Raw genomic sequence first — 19,364 nt, 5'->3', positions numbered from 1 at the left:
GAAGTGTTCTACTAATAACCTGTTATATAAAAAAATTGAAGTAGCTGTTGACATTTGATATAAAAATCAGATATTTCTTAGATGAATTACATTTTTAAGGCAGTGGGAATGGAAACTTTGAAAATTTTTCTTTAAATTTAGTTTAGTTACTGCTTTTCCATGAGAGATGTTTAAAGACATTGACTTCATGATATTCTCATTAATACCTAAAATTATTTTGAACATGATGAATATTTTTACCAATTATTTTAACTCCAAAATAATGGATAGTTCTCTTTGTGAAATCACTAGTATTCCATTTTTCTTTTAATGAGGCATTATTTGATTCTTCTTCATAATGGAATATTTCCCTTTTATCTTGTTTTTTTTTTAACTTGTCATAAAAATCTAAAACAGAGCTGAAACTGCTATGATGCCTTTTTGCAGTGAAAGAGACTTTCAGGAAAATAGCTCTGCATAGGGTACCCTGAGACTAGAAAAAAGAGAGCAGCATCTGAAAGTTTAGGGTGAGGTGAGAACAAGTAAAGCTTACTGGAGGGCTTGATGCTTTGAGAAGAGTCACTCATTCATCATTATTGAGCACCTCGTATGTAACAGTTGCTCTTCCAGATACTGGAGGTACAGCATTGAACAAAATGTACAAAGTCTCTAGTCTCATAGAGCTAACGATATACTGCTGGAGCCTGATGATAAATAAACATTGTATGCCAGATGGTGATACCTGCTGTGAAGAAAACTAAAATAGGGGAGATAGAGCGTGATGGGGGAGAGCACATTTTACAGAGGAAAGTTAAGGATGACCTCTCTGGTAATGTGATAGTCAAGCAGAGACAGCCGGTAGGTAAGTTGGGAAAGAATGTTTCAGGCAAAGGAGTAGTGAGTATAGGCCCTGAAGTGGTCCAGTGCTGGTTCTCTTTATGGTTGACAGAAGCCATGCAGCTCAAACAAGAAGAATGGGAGAAGTGTGGGAGCCAAGGTCAGAGTGATACCTGGGGACTGGACCACATGGAACCTGGAATTTAATTCATAATGAGATGTGGAGTCTTTGGGTACAATTTTTTAACTTATTATTTTTAAGTAATTTTATTTATTTATTTATTTATTTTAATTTAATTTTATTTTTAAACTTTACATAATTGTATTAGTTTTGCCAAATATCAAAATGAATCCACCACAGGTATACATGTGTTCCCCATCCTGAACCCTCCTCCCTCCTCCTTCCCCATACCATCCCTCTGGGTCGTCCCAGTGCACTAGCCCCAAGCATCCAGTATCGTGCATTGAACCTGGACTGGCATCTCGTTTCATACATGATATTTTACATGTTTCAATGCCATTCTCCCAAATCTTCCCACCCTCTCCCTCTCCCACAAAGTCCATAAGACTGTTCTATATGTCAGTGTCTCTTTTGCTGTCTCGTATACAGGGTTATCGTTACCATCTTTCTAAATTCCATATATATGCGTTAGTATACTGTATTGGTGTTTTTCCTTCTGGCTTACTTCACTCTGTATAATAGGCTCCAGTTTCATCCACCTCATTAGAACTGATTCAAATGTATTCTTTTTAATGGCTGAGTAATACTCCATTGTGTATATGTACCACAGCTTTCTTATCCATTCATCTGCTGATGGACATCTAGGTTGCTTCCATGTCCTGGCTATTATAAACAGTGCTGCGATGAACATTGGGGTACACGTGTCTCTTTCCCTTCTGGTTTCCTCAGTGTGTATGCCCAGCAGTGGGATTGCTGGGTCATAAGGCAGTTCTATTTGCAGTTTTTTAAGGAATCTCCACACTGTTCTCCATAGTGGCTGTACTAGTTTGCATTCCCACCAACAGTGTAAGAGGGTTCCCTTTTCTCCACACCCTCTCCATCATTCATTATTTGTAGACTTTTGGATCGCAGCCATTCTGACTGGTGTGAAATGGTACCTCATAGTGGTTTTGATTTGCATTTCTCTGATAATGAGTGATGTTGAGCATCTTTTCATGTGTTTGTTAGCCATCTGTATGTCTTCTTTGGAGAAATGTCTATTTAGATCTTTGGCCCATTTTTTGATTGGGTCATTTATTTTTCTGGAGTTGAGCTGTAGGAGTTGCTTGTATATTTTTGAGATTAGTTGTTTGTCAGTTGCTTCATTTGCTATTATTTTCTCCCATTCTGAAGCCTGTCTTTTCACCTTGCTAATAGTTTCCTTTGATGTGCAGAAGCTTTTAAGTTTAATTAGGTCCCATTTGTTTATTTTTGCTTTTATTTCCAATATTCTGGGAGGTGGGTCATAGAGGATCCTGCTGTGATGTATGTCAGAGAGTGTTTTGCCTATGTTCTCCTCTAGGAGTTTTATAGTTTCTGGTCTTACGTTGAGATCTTTAATCCATTTTGAGTTTATTTTTGTGTATGGTGTTAGAAAGTGTTCTAGTTTCATTCTTTTACAAGTGGTTGACCAGATTTCCCAGCACCACTTGTTAAAGAGATTGTCTTTAATCCATTGTATATTCTTGCCTCCTTTGTCAATTAAAAAAATTTTTTTGTTTATTCTTGGCTATGCTGGGTCGTTGTTGCTGTGAAGACTTTTCTCTAGTTGTGGCGATAGGAGCTACTCTCTTTGCCGTGCACAGGCTTCTCACTGTGGCTCAGTGGTTGTGGCTTAGTTGCTCTGCATCGTGTGAGACCTTCCCTGATCAGGGATTGAACCCGTGTCTCCTGCATTGGCAGGCAGACTCTTTAACCACTGACCCATCAGGGAAGCCCTTGAAATAATTTGAGACTTACAGAAAAGAAAAAGTACCAAGTGTTCCCATGTGCTTTTCACTCAATTTTCCCTAATGTTAACATCTTGTGTAACCATACTGTAATGATCAAAACTTAGAAATGGAAAGTGGTGCATCACTATAAACTATAAGCTGTTTGGATTTTACCAGTTTTCCTGCTAGTGTCCTTTCCTGTTCTAGGATCTATTCCAGAATCCCACCATGCATTGATTGTCATGTCTTCTTCTTCTCCAGACTGACTGTTCCTAAATCTTGCTTTGCCTTGCATGACCTTGACATTTGAGAAGAACTAGCCAGTTAGTAGAATGTCCCTTGATTTGATTTTGTCTGATATTTTCTCATGATTACATGAAGCTTATGCATTTAACAAGAATACCACAGGAGGAATGTGCCTTTCTCTGTGTATCAAATTTAAAGGCATATGTCTTACGACTAGTGGTGTTAATCTCAATTACTTGTGGTATCTGCTGGGTTTCTTCATTCTGTTATTATTTTCCTCTTGTAATTAATAAATATTTGCGGGGAGGTACTTTGATACCATGCAGATATCCTATTTCTCTTTAACTCTAAACTTCCACCCACTAGTCTTACCATCCATTGGTAGATCTTGCCTGTACCGTTGTTCCTCTGATATTCTAGTGGTGATTTTCTATCATCATTCATCATCTATTGATTGGAATTTTTCTGTAAGAGCTATTTCTTCACTCACATTTATTTTAACTAATCAGGCCTCGTGTGGACTCATAGCTATTAATTTTTTCAATGGGTTATCTGTAATCAAATTCTGTAATAGTTCTGTTCTAGCTTTGACGTGAAGAAGTCCTTCAGGTTGGCTCGTGGGCAGTTCCATAGTGCTTCCTCCTTTGAACATTTGCACTATCACAGTCTCCAGGCCCATCTTGTCTTTTCCCTGCCCCAGTCCTGGAATCAGCCCCTTCTCCAAGGAAGTTTTATTTTATTAGAAGTTCCCTTTATTAGAGGATGATACTTTGAAACCAAGGCCTGGGTGCTGTATGTGCTTGTTGTTAGTAAGGTGTCATGGTCCTCTCAGCAGACAGTTTGAAAAACAGTTGGCATCTATTTTTTTTCTGTATCTGTTTGTATATATAATAAAGGTATAAGTTCATTCTGATACCTCCACTACCACCACAGCATTCTTTCTACCCTTTCCCCTTTCCTTTGTAACTTTGTTCTCCAAAGATGAGAGACCAGGCTCTCATGATCGATAGTAGTTTTACTTATTTGTTAACCATGTATACCCATAAAGTAATTTCATACCCATATATACCCATAAAGTAATTTTGCAGTTGCTAACCTATACCCCTGGGAAAAACAGTTTTACTGGCTAGAGTACAATAGTATTTTTTTTCATAAGATGGTTGGATGGCATCACCAACTCAACAGACATGAGTTTGAGCAAGCTCCGGAAGTCGGTGATGGACAGGGAAGCCTGGCATGCTGCAGTCCATGAGGTCACAAAGAGTCAGACATGACTGAATGACTGAACTGAAGTGACTGACTTTTTTCGTCTTTAGCCTTACAGTAAAGAAAGTACTGTTTTTCAGAGTATTTTAGGTTAAATCTTTTCTCCCTACCCCTGAAGTGTGGGTTTGTTATCCATTTTTAATACAATTATGATCATTTGTTACAGTTTTTATTCCATTTTGGGTTCCCTGACACTTTGGTTAATTTTTTTTTTAATTTTACATACAGTAAATTTCATTTTGTGTGTAGACAGTTCTTTTGGTTGTGACAGATGCGTAGTGTTATGTAACTACAAACATTATAAAAAATAGTTCCATCTCCCCAAAACTTCCTGGTGCTCCTCCGTTCTTTTACACTCAGCCCCTCCTCCACCTCCTGTTCTTGACACTGTTGCTACTTTCTGTGCCTATAACTTTGCCTTTCCCAGAGTGTCATGAATGAAGTCATGCACTATGCATTCTTTGGCTCTGCTTTCACTGTCTTAACAAAACCCACGTGGGATTCATCTGCGTGTGTTAATAGTTTGTTTCTTTGGAGAGCCGAGGAGTGTGAACCGGTTTGTTTATCCAGAGGACATACAGATTGTTTCCAGCTTTGGGTCATCAGATATTTTTTCAGTAACTGATCTAACTTATATTTTTCAAAAAGATCACTTTGACCACCTTGTTAAGTAGAGACTGAGGGGATGGAGGGGTGCAGGGCAGAAGCATAGAAACCAGAGAACTTGCCCAGGCTTATAAGGTGGGTGTAAGTTAGAAATTGAACCCAGGCAGACTGACTTCAATTGGAGAAGGAAATGGCAACCCACTCCAGTGTTTTTGCCTGGAGAATCCCAGGGGTGGGGGATCCTGCTGGGCTGCCATCTCTGGGGTCGCACAGAGTCGGACACGATTGAAGTGACTTAGCAGACTGACTTCAGAGTCCATGCTCTTGACTGGCACTTTTTCTGACCTTTAGAAATGAAAGGAGTGAATCATTCTGTCAGTTAATGCTGACAGGTCAACTTACAGCCTGAGGAGTGGATTCTAAAATCTAATGCAGGTGGTTGAAGGGAGCACCTTGCTTACTTGACAAGAGCAATTTTACTGAAGTCAGTCAGTCAGTCAATTCAGTCGCTCAGTCGTGTCTAACTCTGCGATCCCATGAACTGCAGCATGCCCTGTCCATCACCAACTCCTGGACTTTACTCAAACTCACGTCCATTGAGTTGGTGATGCCATCCAACCATCTCATCCTCTGTCGTCCCCTTGCCTCCTGCCCTCAATCTTTCCCAACATCAGGGTCTTTTCCAATGAGTCAGCTCTTCGCATCAGTTTGCCAAAGTATTGGCGTTTCAGCTTCAGCATCAGTCCTTCCAGTTCCAATGAATATTCAGGACTGATCTCCTTTAGGATGGACTGGTTGGATGTCCTTGCAGTCCAAGGGATTCTCAAGAGTCTTCTCCAACACCACAGTTCAAAAGCATCAATTCTTTGGCGCTCAGCTTTCTTTATAGTCCAACTTTCACATCCATACATGACCACTGGAAAAAACCATAGCTTTGACTAAACGGACCTTTGTTGGCAAAGTAATGTCTCTGCTTTTGAATATGCTATCTAGGTTGGTCATAACTTTCCTTCCAAGGAGTAAGCGTCTTTTAATTTCATGGCTGCAGTCACAATCTGCAGTGATTTTGGAGCCCCCAGAAATAAACTCAGCCACTGTTTCCACTGTTTCCCCATCTGTTTGCCATGAAGTGATGGGTCCAGATGCCATGATGTTTGTGTTCTGAATGTTGAGCTTTAAGCCAACTTTTTCACTTTCCTCTTTCACTTTCATCAAGAGGCTGTTTAGTTCTTCTTCACTTTCTGCCGTAAGGGTGGTGTCATCTGCATATCTGAGGTTATTGATATTTCTCCCAGCAATCTTGATTCCACCTTGTGCTTCTCCGAGCCCAGCGTTTCTCATGATGTACTCTGCATATAAATTAAATAAGCAGGGTGACAATATACAGCCTTTACGTACTCCTTTTCCTATTTGGAACCAGCCTGTTGTTCCATGTCCAGTTCTAACTGTTGCTTCCTGACCTGCATATAGGTTTCTCAAGAGACAGGTCAGGTGGTCTGGTATTCCCATCTCTTTCAGAATTTTCCACAGTTTATTGTGATCCACACAGGCAAAGGCTTTGGCATAGTCAATAAAGCAGAAATAAATGTTTTTCTGGAACTCTCTTGCTTTTATGATGATCCAGCGGATGTTGGCAATTTGCTCTCTGGTTCCTCTGCCTTTTCTAAAACCTGAACATCTGGAAGTTCACAGTTCACGTATTGCTGAAGCCTGGCTTGGAAAATTTTGAGCATTACTTTACTAGCGTGTGAGATGAGTGCAGTTGTGCGGTAGTCTGAGCATTCTTTGGCATTGCCTTACTTGGGGATTGGAATGAAAACTGACCTTTTCCAGTCCTGTGGCCACTGCTGAGTTTTCCAAATTTGCTGGCATATCGAGTGCAGCACTTTCACAACATCATCTTTTAGGACTTGAAATAGCTCAACTGAAATTCTGTCACCTCCACTAGCTTTGTTTGTAGTGATGCTTCCTAAGGCCCCCTTGATTTCACATTCCAGGATGTCTGGCTGTAGGTGAGTGATCACACCATGGTGATTATCTGGGTCATGAAGATTTCTTTTTTACAGTTCTTCTGTGTATTTTTGCCACCTCTTAATATCTTCTGCTTCTGTTAGGTCCCTACCATTTCTGTCCTTTATTGAGCCCATTTTTGCATGAAGTAATGAAGGCCAAATCGTAATTCAAGGGAAAATGAGTTTTTTAAGAAAAAGACTTCCTAGTAGAAACTTAGTGGATAAGTCAAGAAGAAAATTTGTGTCAAGGGCATCGCATGTTGGCATAAGCCAGCATGGTGTGTTTGAGGATAGTGGGTTATTTTGTGTTAAGAACACCCAGGATGGAATGTGGGCAGCAGAGGGTAGAAGGCTTGCAGCGGTCAAGCCTTGCAGCCACAGTGTCCCTTGAGGGTAGAGTAGAAAAGTTTTAAGTTTATGCTGAAAAATGTGGGGAATCACTGAAATATTTTTGGTAGGAAATACTCTGAGATTTGTTTTTGTACAGGGATTTCCTCTAGTAGCATGTGGTGGATGGATGGGCTGGAAAAGAGTGAGGAGAGAGGCTGAATGTGCAGAAACAGGAGACTCTTAAAATACTCCAAGTGAAGAGGGTAGAAATCAAGTTAGGGCAAGAGGGAAGTGATCTCAAAGCTTGCAGGAAGTTGAATTTGATAGAAATTGGTGTGACGTTGGATGTGGGGCATAAGGAACAGAAGAGGAAAGAAACCACAAGCTGATCCTTGACCGGCTGTTATCGGGATATTTCATTTACTGAGATGGGGTTTACAAAAGAAATGAAGAATGAGTGCAGTTTTAGAGTGCATAGAGGGAAAAGATACTCTCGAGTCGAGTTCGGGAGACTAGATTAGAAGTTGGCGTCACCTTTAAAGACATTTGAAATTATGGTTTTGAAGAGTGTGGAGAACTAAATTTTTGTGCTGGTAGAGTGCTGAGATTTAAAAGGGAATCAAGGTATATCAATCTACAAAAGAGATTGAGAGAATGAGCAAGGAAAATCAAGAGAATAATGTCTTTGTTTTGTTTTTAGAGAATAGTGTCTTAAAAGCCAGATGAGGAGTGATTTTCTGTAAATGTCAGATACCATGGAAAGGTAATGAATGCTGAGAATTTAGTGTCCATTGGATATTTCAATATAGGTGTCATCAGTGGCCTTCAGGAGAACAGTTTTGTGGCATTGATAGAGGAGGAATTCACAATTCAGCCAGTTACAGAAATGGAGTTGAAGAAATAGAGATAGCAATTTCATAACATCTGGCTGTGAAGAAAACAGAACAGTTGAAAGGGGCAGGATGCTTTTTCTACGGTTCATGTTTATATTGAGTAGCCATGGAAAAGTTGAATGTGCAGGTTGGAGGGGATGGGCCTTGTGAAGCAGATCCTTGGGATGGGAGAGGACGGAATCCAGAACACAAGGGGAACATGTGGCCTTTGGGTCAGAGGGATTAAACTGCCTTTAGGATGGCGAGAGACATTATTGTCTGGGATTGTGGGCTTTTGTTTGGAGTTGCGGAGGAGTTTCAGTGAAAACGCCCGATAGTATAAGTAAATATTTTCAAATATTCAAGGTTCTTTCTTTCCTTTTTTTTTTAAAAAACTGGCTTGGTTTTATATAACTTTACTGGAAAATCGTAATTAAGCCTTATACTTAGCTTTAAGTTTGGAGGGTACACTAGGTTTCATGGAGTTCGCAGGTGACTCAGACAGTAAAGAATATGCCCGCAGTGTGGGAGACCTGGGTTCAATCCCTGGGTTGGGAAGATCCCCTGGAGGAGGGCCCGGCAACCCACTCCAGTGTTCTTGCCTGGAGAATCCCATGGACAGAGGAAGCTGGCAGGCTGTAGTCCATGGAGTTGCAAAGAGTTGGATATACCTGAGTAACTAACATTTTCACTTTCACTAACGTTCCATAGATGTATCTTGCTTTAATAAAATAATAAGTAATCATTTTCCTTATGAAGTATCAGGATATCTACCTTTATGGTCTGATTTCATAGTATCTGTGAGGAATGTTTTACTTTATGTATTAGATTTCACAAGTGATTTGCCCCATGGTATGTCCAAATCTATATAATAATATATCTTCTGGGATGGATTTCACTTCTCTTTTCCCGAGACAGGCTACCGTACGTATATTCAGGCTTGTATTCAACCTATTATAGTTCCTATTGGTTAGGATAACTTTGTTTTTGTTTTTTAATCATTTGTGTTAAAGTGTAGTCTTGATTTGGCTTTGGTTTTGGGCCATGCTGTGCAGCATGTGGGATCTTAGTTCCTTGACCGGGATTGAACCAGCACCCTCTGCTTTGGGAGCATGGAGTCTTAACCGCTGGATCACCAGGGAAGTCCCAGGTTGGGATAGCTTTTGCTGGACTAGGAGTAAACGTGCTGAGAGATTACTCTCAAGCCCTTAGAAAGTTAATCTCTTTAAGCTTGTCTTTATTTAGTAGTCTCATTGTGGTTCTGCAGAAAAGTTATCTATGAGAGTGTGGTTTCAGATTCTTGATTTTTGGATCAAGTACAAATAGGAATCAGTCTGTTCTGTGGAAATAGTCTTTTAGCAATTAAACTTTTCTAGAATCCAGAGGTAGTTTAGAGCCATAGGACATTATTTACCAAGAGATTCATTTCGGTGTTAGAAGAAAACAATGAATGATGAGGGATTTACTACCAAAGAAAGATTTTTATTATAGGCAACTCTCATGAACTTATAATCATTTTTTAGAATGATGGAATTTAAGGTGCATGTTTCTATATTTTCTCCAAAGAGGAGCCTTTTTCTGAGGATGAAACAGTAGTACTGTTAAGATTTTGTTTTGTCATTTTGTTATGACAAAAAAACAAAACATTTTGTTATGTTTTAAAATAAGCTGTACTAAAGTGTTGAAATACATTTGCTGTTAGGTGTTGCTCCTGTTGTGCGTGTCAGGGTATTGTAGCCAGGACTTAGTCTCTCTTAAATAACTTAGAAAAATAAAATAAATACAAAGGAGAGCAACAGAAGTCTTTTACAAGTTGAGAGAAATATTTCTGGGGAAAAAAAGTTAAATGGCTTGACGTTGTACAGTTAAAGTAAAGCTAAACATAACTCTGTTCCACAAATTAATAGCCTTCAAACATATATTGCAAATCTTGATTACCTGAAACCAGGGAATAATGAGCTAGTCTAGAAAATTAAAAGGGTGGCCTCTTAATAATTAAAATTATTTGAACTGTTTTAGATTGCAAAAGGTGTTTTGTGCTTTCTAAAATTTCAAGAAAAAGAATATATTATTTGAATTATTCCAATTCAAGTAACCTATCTGAACATCAATATATGTAATATACCATCCGTTAATATGCTGTTTGGAGGAGAGCTGTTTGGCACTCTCTTACAAACATACTGTTATTTGAATTATTTTATTTCAGGGTCACCTTACTGAACATGAATTATGCCATCAGTTAATATACCCTTGTTGTGAGGGCTGTTTACCCCATTCTAAGTCATCCTAATCTGCTGCTTTTTTGAGGTTTCTTTCTCCTAGCTTTTCTCTTTTTTCTTTGTAGTTAGTTCTTGCCTTGACCTAAATATTTCTATTTATAAAAGGATATGTCTTACTTTCAGGGTCTTTGTTTTTTTTTTTTTTGCTTCAAATAAGAGAAATTGGACACCAGATTATCAAAGTAAACTTTAATTTGCAGAAAGAACTGAGAAAGAGTATTTTGAGAGGTATTTGAAATGCTGAGCAAGGATCCAGCCAGTTCATAAAGCTGAAAATCTAGGATATTGATGATTTTGTAACTGCTGAAGCCCCAAGAAAGTCAGATTTAGCTGCACGTTAAAGTGTCTTCTCAAAACTTACTGGAACCCTCATATACGAAGTCATAATAAATAGGAATTTGTCATTACCTCGTCTGGAACTGGTCATTTGGGGGCATAGACAGACCAGTAACACTGAGGAAGCTGAAGTTGCACGGTTCTAAGAAGACCTACAAGACCTTCTAGAACTAACACCCAAAAAAGATGTCCTTTTCATTATAGGGGACTGGAATGCAAAAGTAGGAAGTCAAGAAACACCTGGTGTAACAGGCAAATTTGGCCTTGGAGTGTAGAATAAAGCATGGCAAAGGCTAATAGAGTTCTGCCAAGAGAACGCACTGGTCATAACAAACACCCTCTTCCAGCAACACAAGAGAAGACTCTACACATGGACATCACCAGATGGTCGACACCGAAATCAGATTGATTATATTCTTTGCAGCCAAAGATGGAGAAGCTCTATTCAGTCAGCAAAAACAAGACCAGGAGCTGACTGTGGCTCAGATCATGAACTCCTTATTGCCAAATTCAGACTGAAATTGAAGAAAGTGGAGAAAACCACTAGACCATTCAGGTATGACCTAAATCAAATCCCTTATGACTGACTATACAGTGAAAGTGAGAAATAGATTTAAGGGACTAGATCTGATAGAGTGCCTGATGAACTATGGATGGAGGTTCGTGACATTGTACAGGAGATAGGAATCAAGACCATCCCCAAGAAAAAGAAATGCAAAACAGCAAAATGGCTGTCTGAGGAAGCCTTACAAATAGCTATGAAAAGAAGGGAAGCAAAAAGCAAAGGAGAAAAGGAAAAGTATACCCATTTGAATGCAGAGTTCCAAAGAATAGCAAGGAGACATAAGAAATCCTTCCTCAGTGATCAGTGCAAAGAAATAGAGGAAAACAATAGAATGGGGAAGACTAGAGATCTCTTCAGGAAAATTAGAGATACCAAGGGAACATTTCATGCAAAGATGGGCTCAATAAAGGACAGAAATGGTAGGGACCTAACAGAAGCAGAAGATGATAAGAAGAGGTGGCAAGAATACACAAAAACTGTACAAAAAAAGATCTTCACGACCCAGATAATCACGATGCTGTGATCACTGACCTAGAGCCAGACATCCTGGAATGTGAAGTCAAGTGGGCCTTAGGAAGCATCACTATGAACAAAGCTAGTGGAGGTGATGAAATTCCAGTTGACCTATTTCAAATCCTGAAAGATGATGCTGTGAAAGTGCTGCATTCAAAATGCCAGCAAATTTGGAAAACTCAGCAGTGGCCACAGGACTGGAAAAGGTCAGTTTTCATTCCAATCCCCAAGTAAGGCAATGCCAAAGAATGCTCCAACTACCGCACAGTTGTGCTCATCTCGCACACTAGTAAAGTAATGCTCAAAATTGTCCAAGCCAGACTTCAGCAATACGTGAACTGTGAACTTCCAGATGTTTAAGCTGGTTTTAGAAAAGGCACATCAAATTGCCAACATCTGCTGGATCATCGAAAAAGCAAGAGAGTCCCAGAAAAACATCTATTTCTGCTTTATTGACTATGCCAAAGTCTTTGCCTGTGTGGATCACGATAAACTGTGGAAAATTCTGAAAGAGATGGAATACCAGACCACCTGACCTGCCTCTTGAGAAACCTGTATGCAGGTCAGGAAGCAACAGTTAGAACTGGACATGGAACAACAGACTGGTTCCAAAAGGAAAAGGAGTCCGTCAAGGTTGTATATTGTCACCCTACTTATTTAACTTCTATGCAGAGTACATCATGAGAAACGCTGGGCTGGAAGAAGCACAAGCTGGAATCAAGATTTCGGCTAAAAATATTAATAACCTCAGATATTCAGATGACACCACCCTGATGGCAGAATGTGAAGAACTAAACAGCCTCTTGACGAAAGTGAAAGAGGAGAGTGAAAAAGTTGGCTTAAAGCTCAACATTCAGAACACAAAGGTCGTGGTATCCAGACCCATCATTTCATGGCAAATAGATGGAGAAACAGTGGAAACAGCGGCTAATTTTATATTTCTGGGCTCAGAAATCACTGCAGATGGTGATTACAGCCATGAAATTAAAAGACGCTTACTCCTTGGAAGGAAAGTTATGATCAACCTAGACAGCATATTCAAAAGCAGAGACATTACTTTGCCAACAAAGGTCCGTCTATTCAAGGCTATGGTTTTTCCAGTAGTCATGTGTAGATGTGAGAGTTGGACTGTGAAGAAAGCTGAGTGCCCAAGAATTTATGCTTTTGAACTGTGGTGTTGGAGAGGACTCTTGAGAGTCCCTTGGACTGCAAGGAGATCCAACCAGTCCATTCTAAAGGAAATCAGCCCTGGGTGTTCTTTGGAAGGAATGATGCTGAAGCCGAAACCCCAATACTTTGGCCACCTCATGTGAAGAGCTGACTCATTTGAAAGACGCTGATACTGGGAAAGATTGAGGGCAGGAGTAGAAGGGGAGAACAGAGGATGAGATTGTTCGATGGCATCGCCGACTGAACGGACATGGGTTTTGGTGGACTCCGGGAGTTGGTGATGGACAGGAAGGCCTGGCATGCTGCGGTTCATGGAGTCACAAAGAATGGACATGACTGAGTGACTGATCTGAACCGAACTGTCTGGAATTCTAGACAGCAATGCTCTTCCACCATCCCAAACCATATTGCTATAGATTCTGAGCTTTCAGTAAAAAATGTCATTTTCTCTCTCCTATTATTAACAAACTGTGAAGGATTTGGGTATTGACTCCTCTGAAGATACTTTGTGTAGTGAAAGTGGCCATAAAAATGGGTATTTGTTGATAGGCTTGGTTTAGTGTGGGATTTTCCCATAGCAGATAAGATTTTGTGAGTTAAGGATATTTAATTACTGGGTAGAGAAAAGTCACCACAGTGAAAGATTTTTCATTTATTTAAAACAACTTTCATGTTCAGCTTTTCAAATTCTGAGTAACTGGTTTATTCACTATTGTCGAGGTTTCTCAAGGTACCAGAGGGCCATTATATACAACTTGTGCTCTTAAGTCTTAGTCAGAGTTCATAGTGTAGGTTAAGTGGTATAATTATCAGCTATTGTATATTATACAATGCAGCTTTAAAAAGAGGTGTTTTTTTTTCCTTAACAACTACTCTGTAAATAATTCAGTGTAGAAATAGGTTATAACCGAACCATCTATATTTAGTTTTAATGACTGCTCAAAAGAATGGGTGTTATTTTAAGGAAATATCAAAAGGAAATACTTAGTTTTCCAGAAAGAGTTACAATTATTGGGTATAGTTGAAGAACTGATTGATAATGTGGATTCAGACCTTTTTGAGTTTACATTTTTAAATTAAAACATGTTTTAATGGAATGGAAAAACACTAGCTTATCTTAGAAGCATTATAAACTATCTAAATATCCTTTTCAGAGCTCTGACGTGGAACTTGGATCCTGTTAGGCAGGCTTTTTTGTGGGTGTGTTAATTCAGATTCCACCTGTCAGTGTACCTATAGGTACAGGCATTAAACCACACCCTGTGTTCTGACCTTTCCTCAGGGGACACTGACTAGAATCCTTTGGCTCAGCATGAGAGGCTGTTTGAATAGCTCAGTTCAGAAGAGCATTGAATGAAGCAGCAAGAACAAGGGAAATAATTTTGCAACTGCGATTCTTAAGGCTGCTGCTATGGAGACTTCAAACTTGACTTTCCCTGCCAGGTTTTACTTGGAAGGCTTTTACTTCCACAGACATATTTGATAGCGAGAGCAGTTTTATTGCTTAGCTAATTAGATATTTATATTTTCATTCTTTCATTCTTCAACATTTTAGTCATTATTCTAATTTAAAACATGTTTACTTGCTTTTAGTTTTGTTTTTTGTTTTTATTTTGTTCTGGTTTCTTTGTTTTGTTTTGCTGAAGACTGGTGGGGACCTAATTTTTCTTATTTGTGGGGTTTTTTTTCTTTTGTTGTTTAGTTGTATGAATTAATTTTTATGTTTATTTGATAGTGCCAAAGAAAATTTTTCATACTGCTATGGTATATCTTTATAAAGTAAACAGAACTTTTTAGTGTAGTGGAAAACTGGTAAAGCAAATGAGGAAAATTAGCGGCTACAACTTCTAGAATGGATTCGTACAAGACCTATTTGGCAACTGTCAAACTTAGTGATTCGTGGTTGGAAGAACAAGATGAAGACATTTATGAGGTTGAATCCCGTGTACCATTACCACATCCTTTTCCTCTGTGTGAACATTTGGATGAAAATAACTCCGTAATTATTAATACTTCTATTTTTCATATTATTCATAAAAGAAATGGGCACATATTAAAGCTTATTTCTAAAATTTCCCTGCCTACCCCTCCTTATTCAGTAAGTATAAAAATTTGGTTTTTTTATAGTTTTATGCTTTCAGTTTTTTATATATTTAGTGAAAAAAGCTATAATGAGAAATGAACTTTAAATGTCTTTGGAAGGGTAAAATGGAATAGAATCTTCTTTTCCTGTTGTGTGGTTCATTCATCCTGTAATGATTAATGTATTGAAGGGCAAAATTTCGTCCACAAGCCCCAACTTGGCAATGTGTTTAATTACATAAAGCTAAATGAGATAATATTTCAGTTCTGCCACGCCAGACAAGCTATTTAAAGAGATCCTGCTTGTCCTTAAGAATCTTATTTCTCTGTGTTTATGATGCCAATCTTTAGTAAAAGCAGGCTGGTTGTATTTGAGGGAATAGGCATTCTCATACCTAAAATAGCTAAGTGAATTGTCATTGAGCCAATCGTTTGGCATAATGGCTCTAGTTCCAGAAACGAAAAAAGAAAGCCTGGATTCTAATTTCAGGTTTTTTTGCTAACTGCCTAAGAAACTTATATTTAATATGCCTACTAATCCTGTGAAAAAATACCTTTTTCTACTTTTTATGTGAAATGTATATTATTAACAGTGTTCAGGGTATTTAGCATAGTTAGTCTTTCAGGTTCATTTGACTTTTAAATGTTGTGAATGATTTACTCCAAGTTATTCAGCCCTTTTAATGACTTTCATGGCTTTAACGATGTACTACCTTATATTTCAGATGCTTTCAGAATAGTTTCGTTACCTCCCCTGAAGCTTTTATATATTAGAGTGACAAAATATTTACTGATTGTTTATAAGTATTTCTGATGTAGGTTTTAAATTATTGTTTGAGAATATTGAATATGATATTTTTATATATTTCACATTATTAGGTGTAGGTATTGTATAAATATTAGGAATAAACTGTACCTTACCTAGATAGAAGAGATTTTTTAACATTTACAATGTTTACATAAATATTTGAAAGACTGTCTTATTCCAGTAAGGTATTGGTACTCTCTGCCATAATAAGTGAAGTTTGTTTGCTAGATCTACTGCATTTGAGTCCCTGCCAACTTTTTGTTTTGCTTTGTAAAACTGAAGTTCCTAATATTTCTTGTAGGCTTTACTGTAATATTTAAATGCATTTTAATGAAATTTTATACCTTGTCAAGAGATAGAATATAGACACAAACTTTAAATTTTTTTCTAAAGGAAGTATTTATTTTGTTGTAAGTGTATTGTATTTGTATAGTAAATTTGAAGAAGGAAAAAACTCATATCCTAGTTAGTTAGAGCTATGAACTCTTGGAGATTCATGTATTTACCAGGCAGCCATTTTATAATGTACAGAAAAAAATTACATGGGGAAGCAGTTGATTTATTTTTAAAATATTGACTCTGACTATAAGTGCAGAAGCATGCTGTATATAAATAGTTCATGTTTTATGGCCACTTTTTAATATTAAAAATTAATATGTACTGGTTATCCACATTAAAGGAAAGTAATCTTTTGCCAGTCAAAAGTAAAAAAATATATATATGAATTTTATCTTTGTTGAGGTAATAGCATATTACTAGAGATATTTTAGAGAATATTTTGTGATTAAAATGTATTTAATTTCCCATTATGACTCTTAAATGTATGTTCATATTATTTTCAAATAAGTTATGAATGATAAAATTTAAAACAAGACTAGTTCCACGCTGGTTGGATACTGATTTATCCAACAACGAAAAGTTACCACCAAAAGCCTTGTTTAGTAACTCTAAAATCTATTTTCTATGGCAAATTTTAAAATGCTGTGGTAAATTTTTTTAAATTTAATAATGTTAATATTAAGTACTAGAAACACTTGAGCTCAATTTTCCCCCTTATAGTTGTTTCAGTAAAAACGGAGAAAGCAGGTACTAACAGTAAGAAGCAATTATTTCTGTTGAGTAAAGTTAGAATATATCTCTGTATACATTTCTTGTGCACAGCTAATGTGTCTACTGAACTGCGCTATCTACTAATATTAGCATGCACTAGAAATATTAAATGACTACAGTTCAACAGTATATCTTTATTTTCATTAAAAAATTTTTTAAAAGCTTTAATAGAGAATGGCACTGATATTCTTAACACTCTGTCTTCCTTCATATACTTTCCCTCTTTGTTTAGCTGGAACATGCAAAAGTTACACAGACAGAATTGATGCGTGAATCATTTAGACAGAAACAAGAAGTGACTGAGTCCCTTAAGTGCCAAGACGAGTTGCGAGAGCGCCTTCATGAGGAGTCCAGGGCCAGAGAACAGCTGGCTGTGGAGCTCAGTAAGGCCGAGGGTGAGTACCCTGCTGTTGGCTATTGAGGATGGAGAAATTTCAAATCTAAAAATAGATTTTGGTGCAAGCCAAGTTTGGAAACCAGCAATCTACTTTTAATTTCAAATGACCACTGAAAAATAGTTGTAGCTTGTCTTCAAAATTCCTCTAAGCAGCTTTTAAAACTATATATAGTTTTTAATTATGAAAGTACTTAATAGAATTATATGAAAGTATTTAAAATTATACAAAATACAAAAGTGAATGATGGTGAGTTGTTACCATAATCCCTCCATCCTAAGACAGCTCTTTTCATTTAAAGATGAGGGAACTGGAACAGAGATACTAATAAATTGTTCGAAGTCACCTTTAAATGCTGATTCCAGGCTTTAAGCCTCTGAAGCCCCACGCTATTTATATCATACCATGCTATTGTGGGTGATAGGCTTCTAGAATCACTTTGTCAACTTTCTCTAGTATATTTAAAATGTGATTCAGTTCACAGGCATTTGATTTATATTAAGCTTTCCAGGAACCTATCTCTTTAATAAAATATGTTACACCAACATGATGTGATAAATTAGCATAACAAGTAATAGAAAATTCAGAGAAATTTCATATTTAAACACAATGGCTAATAAGAATACTGTATTGAACATATTATAGTTGCTACTATCATCAGCAGCAAATTGATTTAAGGTTTTTAAAAGGTGAAAGGATTTATTTTTTTTTTTGAAATGATTTGAAATTTGCTGACAGTACACCTTTTTTTAATATAAATATGTAATAGCAAAATTTGAAATAATAACCATTCCTTGTTAATTTTATTTATAGGTGTCATTGATGGCTATGCAGATGAGAAAACACTTTTTGAAAGGCAAATTCAGGAAAAAACTGATATAATAGATCGTCTTGAGCAGGAGTTGTTATGTGCAGGTAGTAGATTACAAGAACTAGAAGCAGAGCAACAGCAGATCCAAGAAGAAAGAGAATTACTGTCGCGGCAGAAGGAGGCTATGAAAGCAGGGGCGGGCCCTGCTGAGCAGCGTACGTATCTCTCGACTTCATGTGAAACGTTCCTTAAAAGTTCAACATGACTTCTTTTTCCCCTTTCAGTGCCATGATTTATGCTTTATATAAGGATTGAAAAATAATAAGAAAATCTACCTTACTGGTAATTGTCTTATTAGCCAACCATGTGGAATCAGGTTTGGTTTTTTCCTTCTTTTTCCTTTGGCATATGATAACAGGAATGATAATTCTTTGTATTTCCTCAAACCTCTGCCTAAAGAGAACGCTGGATATAATGAAGCAGGATTTTTTTTTAAGTTGTATGAGATTTAGTTCTTTTAATTGCAGAAAGGCAGCAAAATGTACACCTGGATTAACTAACTAAGAGCACTGATCTGGCACTAGTTGTGAGCAGGGTGGGGTGGATTTCACCCTGCAAGATAATAGATTGAAAAGGCTATTAGAAGCAGGCTGACATTTAGTTGAATATAAGCAGGAGGTCAAAGAATAAATAAGTTTACTGATAACCTCTAATCTTTTCTTAAATGAAAAATTAGGTAAATTAGTGGTTTAAAAAATAGATGTCAGTCTTTGTAACAGTGGAACTTTAAATCCTTTTAGTCATATCCTTTCACCTTTATATTATGGCTTCCTTGGTAGCTCAGTTGGTAAAGACTCTGCCTGCAATGCAGGAGACCCCGGTTCGATTCCTGGATTGGGAGAAGGGACGGCTACCCACTCCAGTATTCTGGCCTGGAGAATTCCATGGGCTGTATTATAGTCCATGGGGTCACAAAGAGTCGGACACAGCTGAGTGACTTTCACTTTCATCTTTATATTATACATGCAGTTAGAATTATAAATGTTTAGTTTTACTAATTAAATTTTATCAATTTAGAGATACAACATACATTTTTATAATATGGTAAAACTTTTCTGGTTGCTCAGATTTGTTTAACACAGGTTTAGGGTTGTCCTTTTTCATGTGCAAAGTGTGTTTATCATGCATGTACAATATTCAAAGAATTTGAATACG

The 19,364-nt window shown here is 37.5% G+C and overlaps 1 protein-coding gene across 19 annotated transcripts in view; it reads left to right on the top strand.

Annotated features, from left to right (window-relative positions):
* The window catches only part of AKAP9 (A-kinase anchoring protein 9), a 168,288-nt gene that overhangs the window by 104,898 nt on the left and 44,026 nt on the right, over positions 1–19,364 (top strand). For 16 of the 19 annotated variants that reach the window (XM_086397964.1, XM_086397963.1, XM_086397968.1 and 13 more), the window contains 2 exons: positions 17,176–17,338; positions 18,152–18,364. In XM_086397964.1, coding sequence (XP_086254090.1) covers positions 17,176–17,338; positions 18,152–18,364 — 376 coding nt within the window. Of the gene's footprint in view, positions 1–11,723; positions 15,042–17,175; positions 17,339–18,151; positions 18,365–19,364 lie in introns of those variants that run through there. The other 3 variants (XM_086397975.1, XM_086397974.1, XM_086397972.1) reach the window with 1 other exon arrangement.

Source organism: Bos grunniens, chromosome 4 (assembly GCF_055505025.1).
Source record: "Bos grunniens cultivar Pamir isolate PY7600 chromosome 4, Bosgru_T2T1.0, whole genome shotgun sequence".
Taxonomy (NCBI): domain Eukaryota; kingdom Metazoa; phylum Chordata; class Mammalia; order Artiodactyla; family Bovidae; genus Bos; species Bos grunniens.
Note: the sequence above shows the minus strand (reverse complement) of the source record. Positions and strands in the feature narration are given on the sequence as shown.